Source organism: Pelecanus crispus, chromosome 2 (genome assembly GCF_030463565.1).
Source record: "Pelecanus crispus isolate bPelCri1 chromosome 2, bPelCri1.pri, whole genome shotgun sequence".
In the NCBI taxonomy this organism is placed as follows: domain Eukaryota; kingdom Metazoa; phylum Chordata; class Aves; order Pelecaniformes; family Pelecanidae; genus Pelecanus; species Pelecanus crispus.
The window spans coordinates 51,488,352-51,515,749 of NC_134644.1; the positions used below are offsets into that span (position 1 = coordinate 51,488,352).

General features: G+C 40.2%; 1 protein-coding gene across 1 annotated transcript in view; it reads right to left on the reverse strand.

Moving 5' to 3' along the window:
* MYRIP (myosin VIIA and Rab interacting protein) overlaps window positions 1-27,398 on the reverse strand; it is a 225,131-nt gene that overhangs the window by 49,568 nt on the left and 148,165 nt on the right. The window contains 4 exon segments of the mRNA XM_075705727.1: window positions 1,324-1,404; window positions 1,726-1,823; window positions 2,444-2,524; window positions 4,195-4,331. Of these exon segments, the coding sequence (XP_075561842.1) occupies window positions 1,324-1,404; window positions 1,726-1,823; window positions 2,444-2,524; window positions 4,195-4,331 (397 nt within the window).

The window sequence follows — 27,398 nt, forward strand, 5'->3', positions numbered from 1 at the left end:
AGATGAATTAAATAAACATGAAAACCCGTTCCTACAGTAACACTTTAACCATCAGCAACATCTAAGTGTAAAGTATTTTCTCAAACAAGAATTTTTGCGAAGAAACATAAAATACTGGGTATAAGGGGAATTTCAAAGGCTCCCATGACATCTAGACACATTTCTACTGAAAACAGAGGTCTTAGGTGTCTAGGCACTATTTTTGTTTTTGAAAATCTACACCATCTTAAGAGAGACAGAAGATCATATAGACTACCTGTCTCCCTACACTGACAGATTATATCCTGCTACACTTCATTTCCACAACTTTTCTGATTCCGATTTAAAGTATCTACAGAGTATTATTCTATGGCATAAAAGATCTTGTTAAGCAGCTTTTGACAAAAGTGGTGGCAATTCAAGCTTGCCTGAGACAGGCTCTGGACTATCAAAGATCCAATAAGCAGAATTAATCTTCTAACATCCCTATTAAAAACCAAGGCAGATTATTTTCCATTGAGCTACTGCTCTTCTGGCTTTTCTTGATAGCCTTATAAAAAACACATTCTTCTTCAGGTGTATGATCCATACATTGTTAAATGTCACATCCCATATACAGACGTGGTAATTAGCTTAGTTCACATGAGTGACAAGGGAGACTAACTTAGCAGAGTGGCTACTTTACTGATCACAGGAGCCAGCATTCTGTTCATGCTCGTCTTGCCTTGCTCCAGACTGTCCAGACAAACTCAAAGGGTATTTGTTCCCACTAGCCCTCCATTTCTGTGACCGTGCCAACCGTGAGCTTTGCAGGGAAAAGAACAAGCTTTCCAGAAAAAGCCACTTAAATTAGACACGCAGAGAGTTCTGTGATTTTTTTGGATGTCTTTCTCACAACGTCATTAACAGAATTCTATTTTAATGATCAATGTTTTCTTTGTATGTGTTGCAGATGCAGGGTTCAGTAGAGTTGGTATGGTCAAGAGCCACACTTTACGTTGGAAAACTTTATGCCTTTTGGGAAGTGAAGTACAGATGTACAATTCCATTGAGCAGGTATCTCCTCTTCCAAACAAGGATATCACAGACCTGAGGGAGTGATACCTCCAAGCTCTAAGGCTGTAGCCATCAGTTTAAGCACTGCATTAAGCTTATTTATAAATTGGTCTCTCTGTCAGATGTAGCTGATTAAGCCCATATGATGATGGTTGAAGTTGTAACTTGTCATTTACTCTTCTTTCTACATTGGTGTCATCCTTTTTGCTGTTAGCAGAGTCAAAGCTCACCAGACTAAAGGTTTGTGTTTTGGCTATTATACAAGCTAGGGAAAAACGCATCCCATACCTTCTGCACGATGGTTGTGGCTAGCTCTTCTATGAGGTCCTCCTTGTGCTCCTGCAAGTAACAAGCCTCGTTCTGCTTGTCCTGCATGAAAATGGATATCTGTAGTTGCTAAAATCACACAAAAACAGCCTTTCCATAGAAATGGTATAGGTCAGAAAATGGGTAATATGCCGTATTGGCACTGTGGGAAGAAATTACAGGTACTTACAATGAATGCCACCTTCTGAAATGCAACATGCAAGTTCATAAAACCCACACCCAACTCTTTAGGTATGGCATGAGATAGTCACTACTTCTGTATGTTTTCTTTGGTATCTACTTGGTTTTGTACCACTACCCAAATTAAAAGAAACACAATTGTTCTATTTAAATTAATACTTCTTTTTTTTTTTTAAATTTTACCAGGCTATCACTGTAGGTCTCTGCCTTAGAAATAGCTTCTTCCACTGCTTCCTCTGCAACACGTAAGGCCACAGCAAGGGTATCCATCATGCTGTGTCCTAGGTGAAGAATAAGAAAAACCACCATGTTCTTTATAGGTGTACATTTTGCATAATGAGCTCCAAAATTCAGACTCATATTCGGGACATATATTCAAATCTTAGGTTGTTCATGACAAAGTTCATTTCCTCAATCCATAATTATGCACAGTAAAATAAACACCTTAAGACAGAGAAAGTTGTCTCAATCTCTATGTTACTTCTTAAATGTAAATATTAAATACAATAAATCACAGTATTTTTATGTTTCTTATTTTAGAATCCAGCAAAATAGTTAGGAGGAAATCATAGGAAGAAAATTTGTAAACTTCCTATTAACACCAACAGAATATAAGAAAGAGAATTAAAAAAATATAAAAGCATAGGAAAGGAAATGGGAGAGAAGTAAAAAAAAAAAAAAGAACCTTACGAAAATCACACTAGAATAAGCCTGTATTAGCTGTAATACTGAAACAAGATATCCCAGCATGGTACAGAAAGGATTTTTAGTATCTTGCTAAATGTTTCAGCTAAAAGATTGTTGGATCTGTGAACAAGACTTACCAGCACTCTAGGCTATCTGCCCTGTAATTCAAAGTGTAAGGACTGTGTTTTAATCAAACAAGTTTTTAGCAGCATACCTTCTGTCTGTCGGTAGAATGTAGAGTCACTGCCACAAATGCTTCCTTCATTTTCAAAGCTTCCTTCAAAAAAACCTCCTTCTGCTCAAAAAAGACAGTACCATGCGTTAGTATAAGAAGTACCCATTAACAGCAGAGGCATTATTAGATTAGAATATTCACTCAAGATACCGTGGCACTACATACAAAGAGGGATAACCAGAAAATTCCTCCTACCTTTTGTATAAACCATGACTGCAGCAGCTTTTGTACAAAACATGACTGCTTTTACACAAAAGACACCTCATTCATTTTGGATGGAGAAAACTATTCATACAGTAAAAGAGAGAGTAAAAGAAGCTACTAGATATAAAACTTACATGGTAGGAATTAAGTACTGGGAATTTGCCTTTAGTGTGACATTTGGGGTTGAAATAGATTCTACATTTTAAAGGGCAATGCTGTATAAATAAGGCAAAACCCAGACACATATACTAGTATTTATCTTCAAAGGGAACAAAAGGTTTACCTAACAGTCACACGGAGAGTAGAAGAAAGTTAGCAATGACATTTAGACTCAAAGGCCTTCCTTAGAAAGGTCTCACAGAGAGTGCACATGCCACTGCAACTCATCATTACACTGTTCACACCTCCATTCAAGGACAAATTCAGTGAGACTATGGCTTAAGTAAATGCAACACATCATAGTAAAGTTCTGAAGGATCCATCCCCACAATTTTTAATTCCATTGTCTCACGTCTGCCCTCACTGACATGGATTTTCTTGTCTTTATACATATTTGTTCTCAACTGTTAGGGAATCTTCTCTAGAAAAATTAATTTGATACAGAGAAAACAAAAAGACTAATAAATCAGAATTTAATGCATAGGTTGCTTCTCCCTAGAAGCTTTTATGCCAATATTCATAAGAAACACCTAAAATTTTCATTCAGGACTAGAGAGTCCACTTGCCATCCTATATAACTCAGAAAAAGACAAAGTAAAGACTATAGAAAAATTACAGTCTCTGTATAAATTTCAAAAGAATTACCTTAGGAAAGTATCTGGTCCAATAAATCCAAAGACATTGCAAACATTCAACTAGCTGTGTTTTGAGTAATTTGCTAAAGTTACCAGTATGACACCAAATGCTACTTCTAACCCATTTTGTATCTCCAATTACTCTTATGGGGCGATGGATTGTAACACCATAGTTAATGGAGAATTGTGTCTTTTCATTTAAAAGGGTGATGCCAATATTTAATCAGCATTTCTTAACCATTTACAAACATCAATACAAAAATAAGATGTGGCCAGTTTCAGATCCTTACACATGCAAAACTTTAAGTGAGGACAATCTAAGTTTTGATCAACTTGGATACTGAATGTATCCCATGTTAACCAAATTGTGCTTCAAACACTATGGAAATGTGCTCCAAGGCCAAGTGTTGAATGTAAAATTATTTTCTCATTCATTGACTACTCAGAACTGTGATAAATTTTGGAACATGGGCTAGAATACAAACTGCAATTTACTTTACAGACTGAAGATAACAGTTGTTCTGTATCACTGGCATAATTAAGATTAAACATTCTTTGAATTCTTAAACAGCTCTCTAGACACTTCATGTCTTTTTTCTCTCCACTGAGGTATTTCTTTTTAAAAAAAAAGCCTTAAAAAATCTTTTTTTGAAATAATCTCAGAATTTCCATTGTCTCAGCTTGTGTGTTAAAGTAGATAAACTAAAAAGAAATCAACACAGCTGTTCTTACCTGTTACATCAGGACAAACTCCGCTCTCCAGTCTATGCTTCTTGTATAAGTTCTTCAGGACTTTGGCACTTCCAAAACACTTAAACCGGCTTTTGACATTATTATAGTACCAATCCAGAGACTGGGTCCTTAGGAGCCTAAAACAGAAAAATAAACTACAGATTTGGAATGATTCTACAATAAACAAACGTAAACAGTTTACCATCCTTTTTTATAAAAAAGGATCTTTTAGGCCTCAGAGCATAAACATATTCATTTCTGAATACTACTTTACTGCTTGTACTTTGCAAGTGTCAGGTACACTGAGCGGGGAAAAAAAAAAGTAACTCACAAGCAAATATCTGCTTCACATTACTCAAGGTTTTATTTGGTTTTGCTACTACCAGAAGAGGTGCTCTGCCCTTTTACATTATAACGCCAACACTACAGCCTTTTGAAAAATACAAACAAGCCTTGGAACAGCACAGGAAGGTTTTAAAAATAGCCTTTATTTACGCAGATTTACAGATAATGTAAGAAGATTAGCCCATTAATGCACCACATAAAATAACACTTTCATAAAAATAGATCACTGATTTATTTGGGAAAACCAATAGAGTAGACAAAGCCTAATCAGAGGACTTCAAAGTAGAATGAGCAAAGAACAGTCGGCAGACAACCTTTTTGGGGGGGGAAAGACTCACAACTGCAGTTTGCTTTCCTACTTTCAACAGTAAGCATCACTGATGTCAATAATTCACCCTTACAGAATTGTCCCCAGAGCACATAAACTTTTATAAAGCCATGAGATACTGTCAAGCTCTGTATTCTTTTCCGCATGGCAGAGGGCTCTTGCTCCACCTGTTACTTCAGCAGTGGGTGATAGACAACCTACACCATATTCCTCAGCAACACAACCACAAGTTACTGCAGGATAACCCACAGTGAACCCATACATTGCCTACCGAAGGTGTCACTGGAAAGGGGGATCCTAGGGGCCCACCTATAAATTAAAGCTGACTTACCCCAAAGCCTCCAGGAAGGAGAAATAAGTCTGAGCTAGTGAACATGAACTAATTCCGAGTGTTTGCTTCCCTATCTGAGCTCATTTGTTCCTTTGCACCAAGATTTTAGAAACCAAAAGGCTGAGGTTAGTGCCTGGTGTCAATATATGAACCCCTAAAGAAATGATCTTACTATCAGGAGTGCTGGACTCTCAGCACTTCCAGACTTGAAGACATTCAGATGATTTAATTCCATTTTTTAAACCTGGGGTTGTGGGTGAAAAGCAAAAGATGATGAAAGCCCTGCTGTAACCTTCAGATTTTCCTTCAGGGACTCCAGACTTTTCTTTATAAAGTGAAAAGCAAGTGACAATCTACAATTTTTGTTTAACATACACCATTTCATAAGCAAATAAAATCTCACCTATTGAGAGACTAGCAATGTAGTTCTTACTTGGCACTGAACCTCGGGAGATACTTGATAACAAATAAATACGGTGAGCCTGGGGTTTCACCTAAGTGCTTCTAGTACAGCTCCAGATATCCTGAGTTTCAATATATTGCTAAAAAGGAATATCTACTTCCCGTAAAGCAGAACATCATGATATAGTCCACTTCTCTGTCACCACTGGAAAGTGTTTAGTAGCAAACACCAGCAGTGGGAAATTAAAAATAAAAATCAATGAAGCCTATCATATTCAAACTGTGAACTCTTTAAAGTTACGTTAGTTGCTCTACTGAAGACAAAAACTGAAGAAAACACACATACTGGAAGAGAAGCATATTTTTTTCTGTATGCTGTGTCAGTGATTAGATGCAGGAGAGATGTTTACAGATAATTTAAGAGTATTAGCCCTTTACTATCTGTTTGCACAGTAATATCCCAAGCCTAACTATGGTTCCCTGGAGGCTGATTAGTTCCAATATTCACCACTCTACAAATATCACTAATATGTGACAAGGACAAAAATCCTTTTTTTTTTTTGAAAATGTCCTTACACATGGTGCACAGATGACTGACATCTGATCAAGCACAAGTGGCTGGTGATAGAGCATGAGCAATGGGAAGCATACCTAGGTCTGGCTGTGAAGTACAGGATTTCTGAGTTCCTGTAATGCTGCCACCAAGAAATCTGTCCTGATGCCTGTCCAAGTCCTGACCCGCTGACCAGGGCTTGGCTGCTGACACAGTGATGAATCTGTGAACAGAGGCAAACTTTTCTCCCAAACCTGCAATTCTTTGGCATTTTTAGAACCTGCCTTATTTCGTGGGCTGGAACCATTTGCTCTCATGGAAACTGCTTCAGAAAGGAACAAACACTATGTCTTCTGCTTGCTGAATTTGATTCGCTTTTGTCCACTGACTTTCTACAGGTGCTGCGAGTGTAAGATTTCAGTCAATAGCATGGAGTCACAATCATTATGATGGATAAAACTAAGTCTGCATGACTGGGTTACAAGCAGCTTAGCAGGAGGTATTGGCTAGGAAGGATGCTCTTCTGCCCAGTGAACACATTATTCTCCACACTGTCCGCAAGATAGCACTGTCACCGCTGGTGGACTCACAGTACTGTGAGTCCTCAAATACATTGCTTTAGGGCTTTCAAGATCCTTACCAACTACCTTAGCACGTTTACCAAGCAACCTCAGCACCACTAGCTCAAAATGCTAAACTTGTCATCTTGAAAGCCAAGTAGACCCAGTTCTTAATATTCAGACTGAGTGACAAGGTACCAAAAGCAGAAAGCCACCTATCTCATTGGACAAACTGTGTGAGTTAAGATAGTCAGTTATGAATGCTGACCTGGCAACTTGGGAAAAATGAGAGATGGGACCCACTGCAAGCCTGCTTCCCCATCTTTTTCCCCATATTACCATGGTTTTCTGGTTCTGATCAATACCGTTTCTGTAAAAACAGAAACCTAACAGCACTGATTTTTTTAATGAGGCGAGACGTTGCTTTGCAACTCGCACAATTTTAGAGACAGGCTTTGTATTTGTAATGATAACATTTTCCGTATGTGAACTTTGGAAGAGTCAAAATGACAGATTATACATCTCAAAGCAACAATGAAAGAAGAGATGCTTGCCTCTTTGTACTAACTAATCTGGTGTAAACACAAGGATTGGGATTTTTTAAAAAAATTTCCTCATTGCTGCAGGATTAACACTTTGTGAGTAATCTAATAATCTCATGCTTCTCTCCTGTGTTGGAGAGCTACCAACAACTCCAAATCTACGCCTCTGCCCTGCACACATTTTATAGCAGATTACAATGCCTCCTCTAAAGCTTTTCAGCCTCTTAACTTTCAAATAAGTCACAATGTCCCTGCTGATTCCTCCAGGGGAGAAAGGATAGAAGAGCATAGTTCTCTTATACATACTAAAATAAAGGACCCACTCAAACCAGATATAAGAGCATTTTTGCCTTATTTCAAAATCCTTTAATGTTGACCTGTATTTTAAAGCCATATTCTGCAAAAGCAGTCCATGAGTCCAGAATAATGAAAGACTATGACAGTGCTAGCATTGAATTGTTAAAATGAAACAGTTCCCTTATTACCTCTAATAGAAAGTATGCAAGTTCTCTCTGTGAAATGAAAGTTCACACTTAAAGGATATTGGTTGTATGCATTTTAAAGCAGCAGGAACGGTTGACGCCATTTCTCCCTCTTTCCATGCCGTAAAGACTGCTATGTCTTTATTGCTAAATAGCCTTAAACGCTAAGGACATTATTTATGCTATATAATATTGCCATGGAGTTGAGTTACATTTTGATGTGCTTTTGGCAGAGGGGAATACTGTGATTTTAAAATTCTGCCTTATTAGAAAGCGTGAAAGCTAGGCAGACAGTTTTCATTTAATAACATTAAAACTTGCACAAGTATTATAAAGCCCCAGTCATTTTTTTAATGCAGCAATGTGTTTGCCTTAATCAAGTAGCACCATAAGAGCAATAGATAAGCCCATTAAAATCTTTACAAGCAGTTTTCAGTACACTTCTCACTTGCAGCAACCAAATACTCAATTTTTAGCCTTCTGAGAAAAAGAAGTAAACCAGCTGTGCTGGGGAGTGGGGACATGAACCATCCCTCTCATTATTAGTGATGATTACAAGGAGATCATGTGAAAGACACCACTCATGCATGATGACAAGTATTCACTATTCAGTACAGAGGAGGCTGTTTAGTGACTGATTTACCACTTGAATTTTTTTTTCTTCTAAAAAGTTGTGAGGTTTTTCTTGGTCTAAAGTCAACATAAAGCTTCTGCAATAAATTTTCTTCAAAAGGTAGTACCAACTTAATGTTTGTGACCTTAATCTCTACTCATACCGCAAGCTGAACTACAAGGAAGCATTTTATAACAACATCTTTTCCATGAACTTTGTTTTCTCCCACAAGAACAACTTGTCACTTACAGAAGCTAGACTGCAGCTCAGTAAGTCAGGAGGCGCTTCTGGAAATCTGAACTTACATTATTTAAATATCAGAGTGAATACATAATCACTTGGAGTTTCCTTGCTGTTGACTTGCATTGGAAACTGAAGACTCCTTTTCAGCTTTCCACTGCTACCTTAGCGCACCTTCCATAGCTTTGTGCCAACAGCCAGGCCAGTAAACTCTTCTAGCCCCTCAATCTGACTCCAAAATCAGAGCCACAAGCTTCACCTGCACATCAACAACTCTTTGTACAAATGGTTATGCCAGACAATTCGCATTTCTGAGCTCACCTCCATAAATATATATTGTGAAATGTTAGACATGAGTTTCATGCCATCCGTGCTAGAGCCTCTTATGTTCACTCGAGGTGGAGGCATGCCCTGGTGCCCCAGCTGCCAGCTGAGCCTCTTGAGGCTGATTCCCCTCCCCTCATCCATAACCTTTGCCATCTTTCTACTGGAATGATGGGAACCATGCTATAAGCTAAATGACACTATCTATTGCCTCTCTGCAGCCCCACTGATTCTGTCAATGGTCCACAATGTGTTAAGATACTGGAAATCTGATTTTATGACCCTTAAGTACATAATAGTGTAATAATCAGAGTAATAGCTTGAAATATAATGTTTATACTTCCTTTTGACAGGAAAAGGTGCTTCTTCAAATACTCATTTATTCTTTTTAAATGTGTTAAACTCATTCCCACCCCCCCCCAATTAGTCCAGCATTACCACTGCATTTACTAGTAGCAGACTTATGAGTTGGTTGCAACTTTCATTGTAAACTCAATTTTTCAGGGTTTTATAACTTAGTTGCGAGATGTTCCCCATGGTTCTTACTTTGTAAAACAGGAAATAATAAAAAGGACCCAGTAGCAGACCCACTAAAGTAATGTCCATCATAAAAAAGGTCTTCATTAAACAGCTGCTTAATATTCTTGAATGGGCATCAGCACTACTTAGCCCTGAAATGCAGACATTAAGCAGCAATTTCTCAGACAACTGATGATCAGCTAACAACCAATCAAGCTCACTAGAAACCAAATAAAACAGTTGCTGAAAATAACTTTTTATCTGGGGAAAAAAAGAAGAAGAAAAAAAAAAAGGCTTTGGAAATAGTTACCCTGTGCTTCTCCTACTGAGCCCATGTCCTAGTTTAACATCCAACCTCAGGTCACTCGAGATCTGCATTTGGCAATTGACTAGCTTAACTCAGGAAGAGAGCTGCTTTACAATTCTTGGACCTTTTCACTTTTGTGGATGTGACAATTTTTTTAAATTAAGTAATGAAAATTTAAAAAGCCAAACAAACCCACCTCTGAAATACAGGACTATCCACAGATCAGAACTGCTGCTCTGTGGGAGACTCCAAAACACAACGCAACCACACCAAACTGAAGAAATATTAGAAGTTTAAATTTTCAGTGGAAAAGCAACATTGATGCTTAGTTTTCAGTCTTTCAAAGCACTCCCAAGGCTCCTTGAACTGCCCGGAGGCTCAGCATGAGTGAAAAGATGGAGGGGTTGGGAGCCAGGGGAAGCCTGCCTGCTGAGCTGCGCCAGAGCTGGGACACCGGTGGACAGGACCCCTCCAAAGCCCAACCTTCTTAGCCACGCTGCTGGGCAGGAGGCAGAGGCATGCTGCAGTTAAATATTCTTGTCTTTAACCACGATCCTCCCCCACAGGCAGGTGACCGGTGCTGTAGGATGGACACCCTTGAAGCCCTGTCCCTCCTGAGATGCTGGACATCCATCACCCTCCGGCTGCAGTGGCGCCATGTTAATGCATCAGTCCTCTGGGAAGCTCCAGCTAATCCAGATTATGCCGTCTCAGGCACACTGTCTGTCACAGGCCCCCTTGACATGGGCTCTCTTTCCCTGTGCTGGCCTCACACAGAATACGAAGCTCAAGGCCCCTGTTTCCATTTCTCAGGCACTGAGTGGCCTCAGCCTGGTGCCCAAAGAAACAATTAAGATTTAGCCTGTCACTTCTTATTTACTCAGTTTTAGAGTAAAATTGCTTCAAACTCAGCATCCTGAAATATTCCTTCTCTGCCAATAGCAATATTTGCTTTTTCCCCTGGGCTGATATTTTAGAGCTTGTAATATACTGTTCTTCATAAATTGTTGAATTAAAGTATTTCCGTTCCTTTCAGTTTCAGTGAAATCAAACATACTTCCAGGTTCAAGAATGCAACTTCACCTTCATTCCCTTCAGGATGAATCATTACTATAGCACACAAACACTGTACACATCAATATCCTGCCAACACTCAGTTTGCTAAAAATCAGACTTTAAAAAAAAAAAAAAAATTTTGAGGTAGTTCAGCGCCCTGAAGCCCTGAACAGGAACTTCTGTACATCAGCCTTTGGCCAAGCTCGTGTCATTCCAAGATGGGACTTATATTTCCCTGATTCTTTTGCACATATCCCCTGCCTGTGAAAGGCAGTTGTTCACACCTCAAGAACAACAGCTCCTAAACATTCAGCCCAAAAGGCCACTGTTAACTCTTTGTGACGCTTCCTTCCCAAGCTTTAAGTTGAAATCCTCTAACGGCATTCTGCGGATCACCTATCACTTAAGAAGCGTTGCTCCAGAAAACTTCTTCCTCCAGTTGCCCACAGCAGAGGGTTGCACCTAGATTACACTGTGACATGTGAAAGCACAGCACACTGGCCTGTGCAGGTGCATCACAGGAAAGGCTACAGCAGCGCACAACAAATGCTACCCTCAGCGGTCAGCAAAATCCAAGTAACAGCAGAGGAGAGACCATCTCCAGTCAAAGCATCTACCCCAAAATGAAAACTGTCCAACCCAGCGAAGACATCATCTGTCTTTCCCACAAGTGGAACAAAACAACTCCCCATGTCCCTCACAGTGAAATCATGACTTTCCTGTGCCAGGAGAAATGAACCTGGCGCAGTAATCGCACTGCAGTCTACAGTATGTCAATTATTCAGAGAGCTCAACCTACAGTATTCTACTATATAAGGCATTTCCTAAAAATATGCATCCTCTCAGCCATTCACTGAGAAATTCAATGCCCTAGTTTTGGCCTTTAAATGCCAACATGGAGCAACACACAAGAAATAACAAATTAAAGTTAGCACAGAGGAAAACAAGGAATTTCTTTTTTCTCAAAAGACAGCTGTATGTGCCACCCCCAAATTTGCTTACTCTGTCTCCTTTACCTTTGAAACCAGCAGTTGCCAAGTTAGATGTAGGAGGAAGACAGAGTAGGTTTTATACAGAAAACCTAGATATACTTTCTGAAAGGAAGAAAGCTAACAAGTTTACCTGATCCTGATTATTGAGGGAAGTATTAAAGCATCTACCACCTGGGCCCTTTAAACCAAGCCTCAGTGACTTTCCAAAGGGAGATGCCAAGGATTGCTCACTGCAGCACGTGCCAAAGCACAAGAATCACTTGCTGCATTATGCAGCAGGCCACAGTAAGTGATTGTAACCCTCCATTAAAATATTTTACTGGCTCATAAAAATAAGATCATGAGCCATACTACTTCAAATAAAAGGTTCACCTAGCCTCTTGCTCTGTCTCTGGCCATCAGCATGTGCTAGGGAAGAGATGACAGGAAAGGTGCAAGTGTGGAGTGACCCTGCCTCCGACACACTCTGTACTTGTCAGCTCAGGACTCCGCGTTTGACATTACAACAGACCATCCTCAAAGGACACTCTTTGACAGACTCATCTTCCATGAATTTGGCTATACCTAACCTAAATCTAGGTGTACTTTTGGCCTCCTCAAAGCTCTCTGATGATAGAGTCCACAGCTACAAGCTACAGATGCATTTGTGACCCACGCTCCCAGTGGTAGCTTGATTATCTAATCTACACTAAAATAAACCCTGAAATTGTTGATCTTTAAACATATAATTTAATTATTAGAAAGTATATGTATGTAAGAAATCAGGAGTAAAACATCTGCCTCAGCCTTTTTGAAAACAAGAATGGAGAAGGTACAGGTGTCCCTCTCAAGAAAATAACAGACTAACTGATGCTTTATTGAAAAAAAGAAATAAAGAAAAAAGAAAGATCAGTTGCAATTTGTAACCCCTTGTCCTGGTTTTGGCTGCGATAGAGTTAATTTTCTTCCTAGGAGCAGGCATAGTGCTGTGTTTTGGATTTAGTAGGAGAAGAATGTTGATAACACGCATGTTTTTAGTTGTTGCTAAGTACTGCTTATGCTAGTCCAGGACTTTTCAGCTTCCCATGCTCTGCCAGGTGCACAAGAAACTGGGAGGGGGCACAGCCAGAACAGTTGATCCAAACTGACCAAAGGGCTATTCCATACCATATGATGTCATGCTCAGTATAGAAACTGGGAGGGGTTGGCCAGGGAGCAGTGATCGCTGCTCGGGAACTGTCTGGGTATCGGTCGGTGGGTGGTGAGCAACTGCATTGTGCATCACTTGCTTTGTATATTATTATTGTTATTATCATTATTATATTGTTATCATTATCATTACTATTTTACTTTATTTCAATTATTAAATTGTTCTTATCTCAACCCAGGAGTGTTTCTCACTCTCACTTCTCTGATTCTCTCCCCCATCCCATCGGGGTAGGGGGAGTGAGCGAGCGGCTGCGTGGTGCTTAGTTGCTGGCTGGGGCTAAACCACGACACCCCTATACCAGCAAAGCAACATTCCTTGGAGATCACATCTAGACTGCAAATAAACATTTGCATACATTTGCGGACAGACATTACATGGAATGATTAAACATTGGCCATAATGCAGTGACAAATAACTTGGTGGGTATGGATCGGGTCTGCTCAGTGGTATATTGGGATCTTCCAGAACCAACAAGTTGAGCCAAAGTCAAGCCCATGAAACACAAGAGGTCTAGACCTGAGGTGAACACACCTGTAAACTCGGCTGATGTACCACTGATGGCTCCTGTAACCCAGTCAGAGAATTTACACCCTCAGACTCTCCCTGAGAAATGCCAGACCTGACATACTACCTTTGGTTCAGATTTATACCCTTTTGCCATTTATACCCACCCATGCTGCCATCTAACAATAGATTTTCACTTACCCAGCACTATGTGCATAATCCTCCATCACATCCTCCTTCCTTTTTGGCAGTCATCTGCACACTTAACATACTTTTCCTATGAAGCTATTTGGGTCTTCTCTGAATTTTATTGTCTTCCAGTTACATATCCCAGAATTATAGAGGTTCCTTTGACAGAGGCTGTCGTGGTTTAGCCCCAGCCAGCAACTAAGCACCACGCAGCTGCTCGCTCACTCCCCCTGCCCCAGTGGGATGAGGGAGAGAATCAGAGGAGTAAGAGTGAGAAACACTCCTGGGTTGAGATAAGAACAGTTTAATAGTTGAAAGAAAGTAAAATAGTAATGATAATAATAACAATAGAATAATAATAGTAATAATAATATATAAAGCAAGTGATGCACAATGCAGTTGCTCACCACCCGCTGACCGATACCCAGACAGTTCCCGAGCAGCGATCGCTGCTCCCCGGCCAACCCCTCCCAGTTTATATACTGAGCATGATGTCATATGGTATGGAATAGCCCTTTGGTCAGTTTGGATCAACTGTTCTGGCTGTGCCCCCTCCCAGTTTCTTGTGCACCTGGCAGAGTATGGGAAGCTGAAAAGTCCTTGACTAGCATAAGCAGTACTTAGCAACAACTAAAACATCAGTGTGTTATCAGCATTCTTCTCATACTAAATCCAAACCACAGCACTATACCATCTACTAGGAATAAAATTAACTCTATCCCAGCCAAAACCAGGACAGAGGCTTACTGCAACAAGACACATCCCTTTTAAGATTTCTACAAAGGATAAGATTTGAACAAATGGTGGCTGGACGTAGGTCAGGTTCAGTGGTTTTTGCACATCATCCCGAGTTAATCTTCTCATATGAAAATGGTCAGGCTAAAAAAGTTTTCTGGCTTGACCTGGGCACAAAGCCTTCATTCTGGTTTGTGAATGAAGGCTATGAGTGAGTTTGGTGAGCATCATTGTCAGGTCTGTTCCCCACAGAGAATGTGTCCTGCAGCAGGTGAGGAAAACTCTGAGACAATAGTGGGTATAACTGGAGTTATGGTTTGACCCTCCAGTAGGAAAACACACATAAGAGTGGAACATGTCAGCATTTAACTGAGCTATTTTGCCCTGTATTTTCCCTGTGAGGCTGTATGTCAGGAACCCCTGGCTCACGAATGAATGCATATTTGGCATATTAACCCAACCCGCTGCCCCCAGGAAACATGTTGTGTTTTAGGGTAACTCAAGTGAAAATATGGATTTTGCAGCAGTTATAAAAGTAAATTTTTAAAAAGAAGAGGGTTTTCAAACCCAGTGCTCCACTGTAATTTAGCTGACTGTAAACACCAGGGGTGAAATCACAACTGCAGAGAGTTAACAGCAGTTAAAGCAATGACCTAAGAAGGGGCAGGACCTCTCTTCAGGCATCTACCAGCAGTAAAAGTTGTGAGCAGCCTTATCCAATACAGCTCCTGACAGTATCTCAGCAAGAGCTAATAAGCTTTTGCCATAACAACATATTTATAAGGATGTTTGCCATGTCTTACAGCCATTAGTGAATATTCTTTCTCCATTTTTGCTTTGTGAGGTGAGCCTCAGTTGACTGATGCTTATTTATGCAGAGCTGACTTCTGGAACCTAAAAGTTCAAAAGGCTGCATTGCAGGGGAGATTGCAGTACAAGTTACTGCTGCTTCAAGCCACTTTGGCAGATCCTTAGGCCATGAAAAAAATGGGATCACATAGGTGCTCCCCTTGCCCCCACACATGATGAGCAATACCTAGATGACCCCCAGCAGATATACAGCCAGCCTGTTCTTGTGATGGCCGATGCCGCAGAGCTCCCCCGGCCATCCACTCCGGTGTTTTCCTATCCTGATGTTGAAAGGTTTTCTTAACATTTAAGCTGAATTGCCCTTGTTTCTATTTAAACAAGACAGTTTAAGAAGTTTCCTCTTTTCCTTTTGCTTTTTTTTTAAAGGCTAAATAATCCTGTTTCATCCCAGATCATGTTTTCTAGCCATCTGATCATTTCCACTGTTTTTTTTCTGGGGCAAGGAAAAAAAGACTCAGGTAGTCTATATCTTTGTTTAAATACAGATCCCAGAGCTGGTAATTTGAGGGCTTACCAGTACTCTTTCAAGAAAGCCAGATGTAACTGTTGGGATACAACTTAGCACAGCGCAGACCCTGTAGATGAGATCTCACCAAAAGCACCAGATACGCCATGGTGATATTGAATATGGGCAACACAATGCTGTGAGTCACACATCTGTCAAAGTCTTGCTGAGACTCGCAGCATAGAAACTGCCAACTCTTCAAAAAGAGCCTGTCGAGCTAAGTCAACGGTATTTCACTCCACCTTTTCTTTAAACCGAGAATTTCATGGATGCCACTTTCAGAAATGAGGTTTACAGTATATCTCCTTGCTAGCGGGCAGATATACCAATGGGCTAAAATGTCACTTTTGTGTGAGAAATCTAGACACTCAGCTGTTACACCTTCTTATCAACCAGAAAATAACTCTCTCGGATAAGACAATCATGAAGCCTGTCATTCACCTTATGGTCCTATCTGTACCAATTCTACCCCACCTGCACAAAAAGCCCATCTCTCTCCATTTTACTTCTGCTTTCATTTCTAGGTTGGTGTGTAACAAGCCCCAGACTTTACTGCAGCCAGCGTGGATCATTCAGTGGCCAAAAATGGTTGGTAGTCCTCATCTCAATGGTGTAAATGGAACCCAAAAACTTGTCACCCTCTTTTCTCAGCCCTTCTAGGTGCTTCATTTAATGCCTGGAAATCACTTCCCCACCACACTGCCAAGTATTTTCCCCTCAAGCCTTTCATTAAAATGCCTATCTTTACACAGCTGATTAATACAACCTGTCAACCTAGATGAAAATGAAATGAGCAGCTATTGGATATTTGAAATCAAATCAAAACAAGTCCAAATCCAAATGCCTGTGTAAAAGCTGGAGCACTTGGACATTGCCGAACTGGAATGTTCCACATGTTCACTTTAAAGTGCTTTGTATGAAGATATTTTAAGTCACAGGATATGTTTATGACATTTGCATATGATCTATAGGATTTATTTTATGATGTAAAAATCATAAATACACAAATAAAAATATCACCACTGAAACAAATCTTTCCCCCTTAAGCAAAAGTAAATATTTTTATCTGAATACCTTTTTCCCCAGAATTTTCACTTCATGTAAAATTTGGGGTTTTTTTTTTTTGTATCTTAATTTGCAGTAAAATACATTTTCAGTATCTCAGTATTGTCCAAAGGGAAGAAATTCCATATCCTGGTCATCTGGTACTAGACAGTTTTTCAGGCAAATCGTTAAGAATTAATTGATACTGTATCATCAGTAAATTTATGATACTCACATGCACACAACATGCTGAAGCAAAATACAAATAAACATGAATCAAAGCAAGTTGTTATAGCTACACTGAACATGGATATACTGTCTTTTACTGTCATATTTGTTTCTACTTGCTACAATACCTCAATGTAATTTTTTTTTCAGATTTCTGAAAGACGACAGGCAAAAAGAAGAAAAATCCACACTGACAGTACCTCAAAATGAATACATCCTGCTGTTTTTCTTAAGAAACAACAACAGCAAGAGATATTCATAAATTCTCAATTGGAGAGGCATTCATTTCCTGCTGTGCTATTACTACGAGTTTATCCTTTGCACCTACCCACTGAAGCGAAGGAAAATTCATATAGAAACCTCATGTAAATAAACTTCAGAATGCAGAGAGCAACATCAAAACACTCTCAGGAACATTTGGTCATTGAACTTTGCGTTCCTGTTAATGAAACAAAAGTATTTGCAGTCAAAATACAACTGAACATAAATGGCTATGAATAAATGCACTGTTCACCCACATGAGAAATGTTTTCCATTACCACAGCAGATACCAAATGAAACAACAGAACATAAAGCCACTTTGATCAGTTATTCAAATTACCTAAGTGAAGGCTTTTCTTTCTGGAAACTTCATTTTTAATCCACAGATTCTTGAAAAACAGCTGAACAACAAAAAAAAGTGAGGTTGATGAAGCATAAAAATTTCACAAAAGAGATACAAACTCTGCTACATCAGAAAAAAATACCAGAGGATAAACCATGCAAATTAATTCTGTAATCCTGATTAGAAAAATACGCAAGGCTTTTAATATAAAGCTCAAGAACGTCAAAAAGACAACAATCCTCTGCTTTAAGGTCTCTTTCTGTTCTTCTATCGGGAGAAAGCTGTGAACAAACAGCTGCAAAATGCCAGTAAAGATGAGAAGAATCATCACCACGTACAATCAAAGAGAAAGTTGGGCTCATTTCAAGATTATTTAAAAAAAGAACGGGAAAAAAAAAAAGAAAAAGGAATTCAAACAAGCCAAAACCCTTAAAACTTTGCTGGGGAGCGAAGAGATGCGACTTCAGTTCCCATCTTTCATACTGGTTATCTCACCCTGTAAGCCCAACTTCTGCTAAACTAGGCTGCACCGCTTTCTTCTGGGAGCCGTGCACACAGCAACTCCACCACCCCCTTTCTGAGATGACACGTATTTGTAGCTTTGCGACTCCACAAGCCACAGAACAGCTTAAGAAACACGTTGTTCAGCCGGAGGCACCGAAGTGTTATCTAGCAGAAGTATGACACCTCCAAATCCAAGTCCCATGCATCCCTAGCTGGGAGGTGTAAGGAAAGTATTTCCTTGCCACCCACCCACCCGTCATGGTAGGAGGAGGAGTGAGACAGAGTGATGCTGTACTCCCCAGACAGCAAACTACCCGGACATGGTTTGGACATTTATCCCGCAGTTAAAGCAAGACTGCTTTGAATTACAGTGCAAAATGGGCTAGATGGGGAATAGCTGGCCAGCCCCAGAAGGTTGGCTCAGTCAACCACTGCACCTCAGCAGCTCTTCCCAGCACGGACCAAGGGCAAATAAGGACTGGGTGGGGGTATCTGATGCTGTGCAACATTACCCTCTGCTGCTGTGTGCAAGCGAGCCTCCTAAGTTCCTTACCATTCTATTTCTGCTTTTGCAGAAAACGAGTGTTCTGTATGTTGTACTACTTGTGAGCGGAGCTCTCTTTGATTAAGCCTTTAAAACACATAGGGCATGCTTTTTTTTCCCTCCTTTTTTTCATAATTTGTTTTTTCAAACCACTTTTATAGGCACTGCATTTAAAATGCACATTTTTTGCCTGGTGGGTTTTTCCCTGTTGCACAGGAAATATTTTTAGTTGGAAGCTTTATTGTACAAGCTGTCCAGCAGTCTGACAAAAGCTAAATTCCAGCTTATGGCTGAAAACCGTAGGAAAAATTCCAAAGCCTTTACAAATTATACAAATGAGACTTTAATCCCAGCTGGCCTCACTAACGGGGGCTCTACATCTGGGCACACACACAAATGTACTTTTCATATGGATTTTCAGCTATTTGAATAATGAAAAATAGAAAAAAACCCACAACTCTATTTTTGTAAATACTTGTATCACAATAATAAAAACCAAACAGTCCTGCAAGCACAGATTAGCCAGACTGCCAGAGAAATACAGTTGTTTCTCAAAACCAGTCCTGTGCAGAGCTCTTAGGTAAAATTGATCTGCTGTCCAGAGGAGGATTCACTTCTCTAACAAACAGAAAGCTTCAAAACCACTCAATCCTCCTGTCTTCTCCAGGGCAAGCTTATTCTCATCTGCACAAGGGAGGGGGTATCCTTGTAGTGCCACCCAGTTGTGATAAGATGCATGTGTGTGATATCAGCAAGTTTGACCAAGAGCAATCAAGAAAAATGGAAAGAACTAGAAGAAACTGTGTATGAACAGGAGAGATGAAAACAGGGAGAGCTGCAAAGCTACCTGGTCATGCACACAGAGATGACAGTGTGCAATGGGTCTTTGAGATCCTCAGTGCTGGCTTGCAACTGCTGGCAGCGAGTGGAGTGCAAACATCACAGCCCTTCTCAGCTACGTCCACAATGCTCATTCGAGAAGAGCCGCTACTTCACTGACAGAAGAAACGCATGCTGAGGATTTTTGAGTTCCCATTAGACTGGGATGAAAATATAGTAGCCAAAGGATGGATGTTACTTGACTGAGGTGTCTCTTCCTGCTTTAATTGCATGAGCTGTCACTACCACAGCTTTTTATGTTTGGTTAAGGCAAACCCACAGAGGCAATTTTTTAAGAATAAGGAAATCAGGTTCTATCTAACATTTCTCCAACTGTGCTGCTTAGGCCCTAAGGGAATAAAGGGATTTAATGCAGACCCGCTGCATACACTCTTGTAGTTTCACCTGACAGTGGCAGAGCAGGTCCCATTGCAGTAACAGGAGGCATCTTTACTCAGACATCCCTTCTGTGTGCGGCGATCACAGGGAGAGACAGGGCCAACACAAGCTATTTGTCATTTCTGAGACATCGTTTACTCTCACTTCTCACCGAAGCGGAGGGAATGTAGGTCTCTTCTCAAGCAGAACACCTCCCATAAAGAAGAGAAACTTGACGACATTTGCGGGAAGCAATCCCAGCTACTAGGACTCCCAGCTGAGCAGGCTGGTTGTACTGTGAACTGCTGGCTGCTAACACGGCTCACAGTGCAGGCTGCCAAACGGCTACTGAGCCTGAGTGGATCGGAGACAGATGGAGGGTGGGGGTGTCTATCTATCCTGTGCATCTAAGGTGGATGCCTTAAAGAACAAATTAAAATGTTCCTTCTCTCTGCACGTACACAGGACTGTTGTCAGAGGGCTGTAGGTAACTCTCATGCTGCTCCTGCCCCCTTTTCTTGCCATTCTCTTTTCCTCTGTTCTTCATTTTCCTTAGGAAAGCATGAAGGAGAGATAAAAGATTTGCTCGCATTGCTGAAGACAAATTTGGAGAGTATTGGGGCAGGCAGGCAGTAGAAGGCAGCGTATTAAGAATGTCCTCAGTGTCTCTGTGCTGCTCCATTAACGTACTGACCTTCTTCTAGGAGGTCAGTCTACAAGAAATCACCAGTCCTTGTCCAGCAGATCCAGGGATATGAAAAAGCCTATTACATATAATGCGAAAATATTATCACATAGCCTATGCAATTCTGTATTTGCCCCGTTACAAAGACAGTGCAGGTGCTAAACTTATTTCCATTACATACATAACCATGGGAAAATGCCCATTTTTTAAGGATGGTGTTATGGATAGTGCAAACATATTTTCAACCAAAATAAGTTAGAAATTATTTCAGACCCAGAGAAACATTAAAAGAATCATGCAATTGAGACACAGAACAGATCAGTCTCCAAGAAGACAGAGTAGTCTATATGGAGTCAGACAGATACATTAAATCTGGTAATTGTGTAATGGGAAGTGGAATGATAAAAACAATTACCTCTTCTTGATATGAAACAAACAAAAAAAAAATGTATACTGACTACTGAAGGGTGTTTACCCTCAACTTTTCTTTTAGCTATGATGAACTTTCATTAAAAAAATACTCCTTCTCATTTTCTTCAGAAGTTCATTTTTTAAAAGGAGTAGAGACCCCAGGAGCAGAAACACCAGGGAAGGAGCAAAGCCAAACAAAAATCGGAGGGAAAAAATCTGACTTCAGTTTCAGGATGGGAAAAAAAAAAATCATTCTTCTCTCCCAGCCCCTCAAAATAAGAGGTTGTACCAATATAAAGCATTAACAGTATCAACTTACTTTCAGCATATTAAGAAAAATAATAAAAGGATCTACATTCGTGGACATTTGACTCCTAGGATGAATCATACCCTGAATAATGACAGGTTAGTACTGCTGCTTTAAAATATTTGGGTTTTATACATCTAATCCATCTACAGTATTAGTTAAATAAGACAACCTGAGATGATAATATTAAATACTCTGCAAACTGCAACTATGGGATTATTTATTGAGTATACCTAAAATAAAAACACAGGTGGTGAAAAAAGATTTTCCAGAAGTCTAGGATCAGAGTTAAAAACAAGAACTTCTTTAATAAATAGTAACATAAGTATTTTTCAGATCAGAGCCAACTACCAATTCCTGTGATACAATCTATGATCCAACTCCTAATTTTTTGTCAGATTAACTTTTTAAGGGACAAAGTGCCATAATTCTATGGTAGGCGAAGAAGCTAATAAAACTATTTTACATATATCCTATTTCGTGCTTCATTTTTATATGGATTTTTACTATTCTTTCCAATCAGTAAGTATATACCATATATCACAGTTATTTAAAACCTATTAGCTCATTGACAATAATGCCACTGTCCTAAAGCAATTAAAATCTTTGAAAGGAAGCCGACTAAAATCTCAGCAAGTAAATAAAAGAAATGGCCAAATATCCATTTCACAGGTGAAAAACGGAGGCACCAAAAGACTTGCTTCCAGGTACTTTGGAAATCTAGCATGTTGAGAAAGGAATTCAGATATCTTGACTCTAAAGCCTGTGTTTTTGACTCAAGCTGACCCCTCTCCCCTCTGAGGCATTCAACATTTGTCTTAAAGCTCTGTTTTCACATCTGCAATTTGTTCAAATTAAGTGTTTTAGATTAAATACTTGTGTTGAAGAGAAAAGGAAACCAGCACTCTCAAAAATCTTTACAAATGAAGAACCGTGAGCGAGATCAAAGGGTCGAATAAGGCAGCATGACAATGCATGCAACCCTCTTCCAAATCCACTAGACAAGCAGCATATCTGAACTTGTAAACAGCCTGTAGCCAAGGATTTTGCAGATTGTTTTGTTGAGATATACAGCAAGAATTATAAAGGGCTGACTACATGACAACAGATGCAAATCTTGAAAAGCGATCATCTGCATTACGTCTATTTTAGCACTGCTTCTACTACAACAGCTACACTGCTTTGCTCAGAAATGTATCAGAAATAAGACATCACATTTTACAGCCAATGAGCCACAAACACATCCTATATCTCAGCCAACTCCTGCTATACAAACCCCTTTATGCAAGCCTGCACTCCCTGAGGCCCAAACACTGGCTTTATTCTCAGAGGATTTGGGATAACACAGAAACCTACATGCCCACACCTATGGGCTTCTCCAGTTTCTCAGACTGCCTCATTCAGAAAAGACCATCATTGCTCAAGAGCGCAATTAGCAACAGGGCAACATCTTTTTAGAAGTATTTTTGCCCACTATGATCAAAAATGCTCCACATTTATGGAGACATCATAGCAGCAGGAGTCAGGTCAGCCTAGCTGAATGCTTTTAGTTATATTCCCTGTGTTTCATAAACAAGACCATCAATCCAAGTTTGGGCCTATTGAAAGCTATTGAAACCTAGACTAACGGGAAAGCTCCACAAAGTAGGAGATTGCAGAAGAAAAAGGAACTGCTTCCTACCCTGATACCACTTTCAGATCCAGTGTCACCTCTGAATCCACCTGTAGCATGTTATTTTCAGTAAAAGCTTTTATAACAGTCTTTGATCCTATTAGAAAATAATACATGCACAAATTGCTGCATATGCTTGACAGCCAAATGCATCCTCCACTATACAAGTAAAAACATACTCAGAAAATTAACATCAGGGCTCTGATTTAACCTTCATATTAATATGCAAATTCGGAACAAATCAGCCACTGTAAGCCATTGGTCAATACATGGGGATATTAGGATAGAAAGGCCACTAAGAAAAAGCAAATGATGGTACAGACACCGTCATATTGGGCCATACAGTACAGAAAGGGCTTGAAATATCTACCCTCACTCTAAACAGTCTAACTTTTTCAGATACCCATATCTATGCTACAAGGCACAGGGAGGGAGCATACAGCCACACAGCACAACACACAAGCATTTGTTGTACAGAACCACAGGACTGTAGTAGGTCCATGTACGCTGCTTTGGAGCTACAGAAGTCTTGCATTCAAGACTCCTCTCCTTGCCAAGCCAATCTACTGCCACCATTATCACAACACTTCAGCTGGGTTATGTCAAAATTACCCATCACTTGGGGTCCACGCTTATTGGTTACTTAGCACAACGATGAATCTTAATTGGTAGAGAACCATGTTTTTTCATGGAGACGCTCATTTCTGTTAACCAAACCTCAGAGAGCAAGGGAGCAATATGTTGCTGCCTTTGGAATTGAGTCACTTCAGTAGGAGGACAGGAAGGATGAAGAGACTACTGCAAACTTTTTTCAACATTTAAGTCTTCAAACACATCATAACCCAACTTGTATGGATGCCAGCCACTTCTTTTGGCAGACTGCATGATGTCTTGTTGTATTCTACAGCCAATTTGTTGACTCTAATTAGCAATTTGGGAATAGAGTAAGAAGAAAAGAGAAATAAAAAATTGAGTGCACAGTGCCAGTTACTATAGCAGGACACACACTCTTTCATTATCATTTTTTTTTAATGTAGCTGAACATAGGCTGCATCCAGCTGTTTCTTCAAAACCAGCCATGGGTGTGAGTAGCTACACATTATATTTGACTCCGGTTGGGTAAATACTTTCTCTCCTTTCCATGTAAATGTCACTTGTGATTTCCTGGGTGGACTCCAACATGCAGCCTAGCAGCTGAAACCAGATGTCAAGGAACACACAGGGTTTTAATGTTTCTTACTATCTCTTATACTTTATGTTTCAACTGTTTGGTATCTCCAAATTATTTAGTCCCAAAAAGCACTGGAGAACACTACCATACATAAGCCAGCTATGCAATGTGGCTTAAAACATAGATCAAATCCAAGCTCACCAAGTTTCAGGATATTCAGTTTGCTCCTCTAAAAAAAACTTATATTCTAGGTTTTTCACCTTTTTTTCTAGTAACAAATGAAACAAACTGGTGGTGTCAACACACTAAATAACCATAAAAGATACTTGCACAGCCACTATATTCTCTCACACGAACCACCACATTTATGTTACTACGGTCTCTGACACGAACCACCAAAGCATTTACACCAAACATACCTAGGATCCCACAGATTTTGACAGATTAATTTTTTAAAGTAAGAAAATAAGTGGCGAAAGAGAAAAGACTGTGACGATTAAGCAAAGAAAAGACAAGAAGTGTGACTGTCTACTTTTTTCTGTTGTACCCAGCCCTCTTTTAGGGATCCTTAGACACAAAGTCACAGCAGTAGATGTAATCTTTTCTAGGGTTTGCTATAGACTATCCATAAGCCTTCCTTCACAAACAGGTCTTTTGGGCCCTTATGCCCAAATTCTCCTATGATTCTACTTCGAGAAATTATTTTTTCTCACAGACAGAAAACTGATAGCTCATCACCTCTCTTCAGCCATATAGCTGGATGCAGGGACTTGCACTGCCTGCAAACGGCCGTTTTGTCTGAAAGGGAAGAAACAGTCAAAGTCATGTAAGATCCTCAGCTGGCCTTTACTTCAATTAAATGAACTTTCAGCTTGCAGCTACGACTCTCACCTGAGGCCTTCCCCAAGCACTGCCTGCCTGGGCTCAGGCAGCATTTCACTGCGGGAGTAGCAGCAGGCTCCATGATCTCTCATGGCTCCATGGATGCACCTGCCTCTCTTTGAGTCTTCAGGTGCAAGATCTGGGTACCCCTTCCCTTTGTGAGCTATGGCTACAGAGCCATGGTATTAAGGAAAAGCAGCCTCCCCTCTCCTGTATGTATCAGAGGTAGTATGTGCCTTATAGGAGATAACGCAAAAGGAAGTCTTCTTTCAGATGTTTTTGAAGTGCATTTTGCAACCTCTGTTCCCTTTACAGATGATGGGGCTGTGGGGTGGCAATCCCAGAAGTATGAATCAATGCACCTAAGAAAGATGGAAAAAGCACTGTGGTACAAACATCCATCCCAAAAGAGTTTCTGATCATCTTCACCATGGTCAATAGCGACATCTACACCTTCCCCAACGTCCTTCCACCCTTCCTCCTTGCTGTCTTCCCTGTCTAATGCCACACTACTCTGACACATAAAAAAATACAAATAGAACAACTCTCCCTACTTCTGCCACTGCCTTTCCTCTTTTCTCAAAACTCATGGTTTTTGTTTTTGGTAAAGACAGCTGCCATCACAGCTGTTGTTGCTGGCTGAGTACAGAGCACTTCAGTGGCACAGGTGGCTACGAGACACCCATCCCTGCTGGAGCAATTTTTCATCCTTTCTTTCTCAACAAAAGCAGGTCTATCTTAAATAGCTGCCTTTAAAAGAAAAGGAGGGTGGGGCAAAAACTTGCAATGGCTTTGGTGAGAATTGCCGTTGAAATGTCACAAACAGCCGTGAGAGTGCTCACATGGCACTGATGACACATTAAAAACCACAGAGAATGCACAAGTAATAAGAAGTTTAATTATGCTCTTTATAGTAACTGTTCAAGTTTGTATTTTGAAAATACTGTAAATTCCTAGTGAGAGATGACATTTGATTTTGAAACATTAACTCAGGACAGTTAGGCATGAATATTTGGCTGCTAAGTCATTTGTATCTCTTTCAGGAAGAAAGACTTCCCAAGGGGCATGATATTTATATTGAAACATTGAAATTTACATGATCGCAGTAGGATTAGATACAGAATACTCACAAATCTTGAGCAATTAGAGAGACTATACAATTACTCAGTACAGAGTTTCTCTCTTTCCTCATAACTTTTCCCTTCACCCTCTCCTAATATTCCTGTTAGGGCAATAGCCTGAGCAGAACATGGTAGCACTTCAGCCAGGCACAGGCTAGTGCATCCGCTGGCCACTGCAGCTGCACCTCTTGGGCTAGTTCCCAGATTTTTGGCATGCCCAGCAGGTGACAGGCAGTGGCTGGCCAGTGTACAGAAACTAGGCAGTGATCAGATGGTCTGTCTAAACAGGTAGGCTGCCCATTTTGGCCATCAAGTCTAGACTTGAGTCCAATATGCTCAACAGCTCTTGCTGAACCTGCCAGCCAAACAGGTTGCAAACGCAGCAAGAGTTGTGGTCTTATGGTGGGTAGAAGATAGAGGACACAAGGCAGTACTGGAGGTATAAACACAGGGAAGAGTGGTAGATTCAACCCAAACTGGCTTGCTTTTGCTTGTTGTGCAACCCTGCTCTAAAAGATAGGGCAAACCAAGCTGTACATTTTTACTATTTGTCAGTGTCACCACAAGCTACTGCGATGTATTAGAGCTACTGCAAAAGATGGGAAAATAACAAACAACCCTTCCCCTAGGGAGAAAACACAGCAAGTGTCACTAACAATCACCTAAGTCTTTGGAAATTTTGCATGCCTCTATGTGCCTGTTCTAAAAGCTCTGGTACTACGTGAAAACCTTAGCTTTGTTTGGGCGATAACGAAGAAAATGGGTTCACTATACAAACAAGATCCGAAAGTCTGACTCAAGGGGTGAAAAAACCCACTCTGAATGATCTGCATTATTTTCTGCACCTCTTGGGATTTCCTTAAAGGCTCGACTTATAATGGTTGATGCTTCCACCTGGACCTAGTTCCAGTCCTGACAGCGAGACTAACACGCTCTTACTCATGGGCAGGTATTGTGGTAAAAGTGTAATACAGCTTCTAGAGACAAAGTGTTAGAGGGGCTAGAAAAGAGGTTTGGGTTCACCTGTGCTCCACTTCTTCCTTCATCCCCTCACCATCCTTGATCTAATTCTTTTGCAGTTCAGCTCAGAAAGGGATGTCCAAAAATCCCAAATCCTCCCTCAAAGCAAAATCCCCATTTGAAGCCTTATTTCTGTGTTTTACACCCACTATGCCAAATTCACATCAA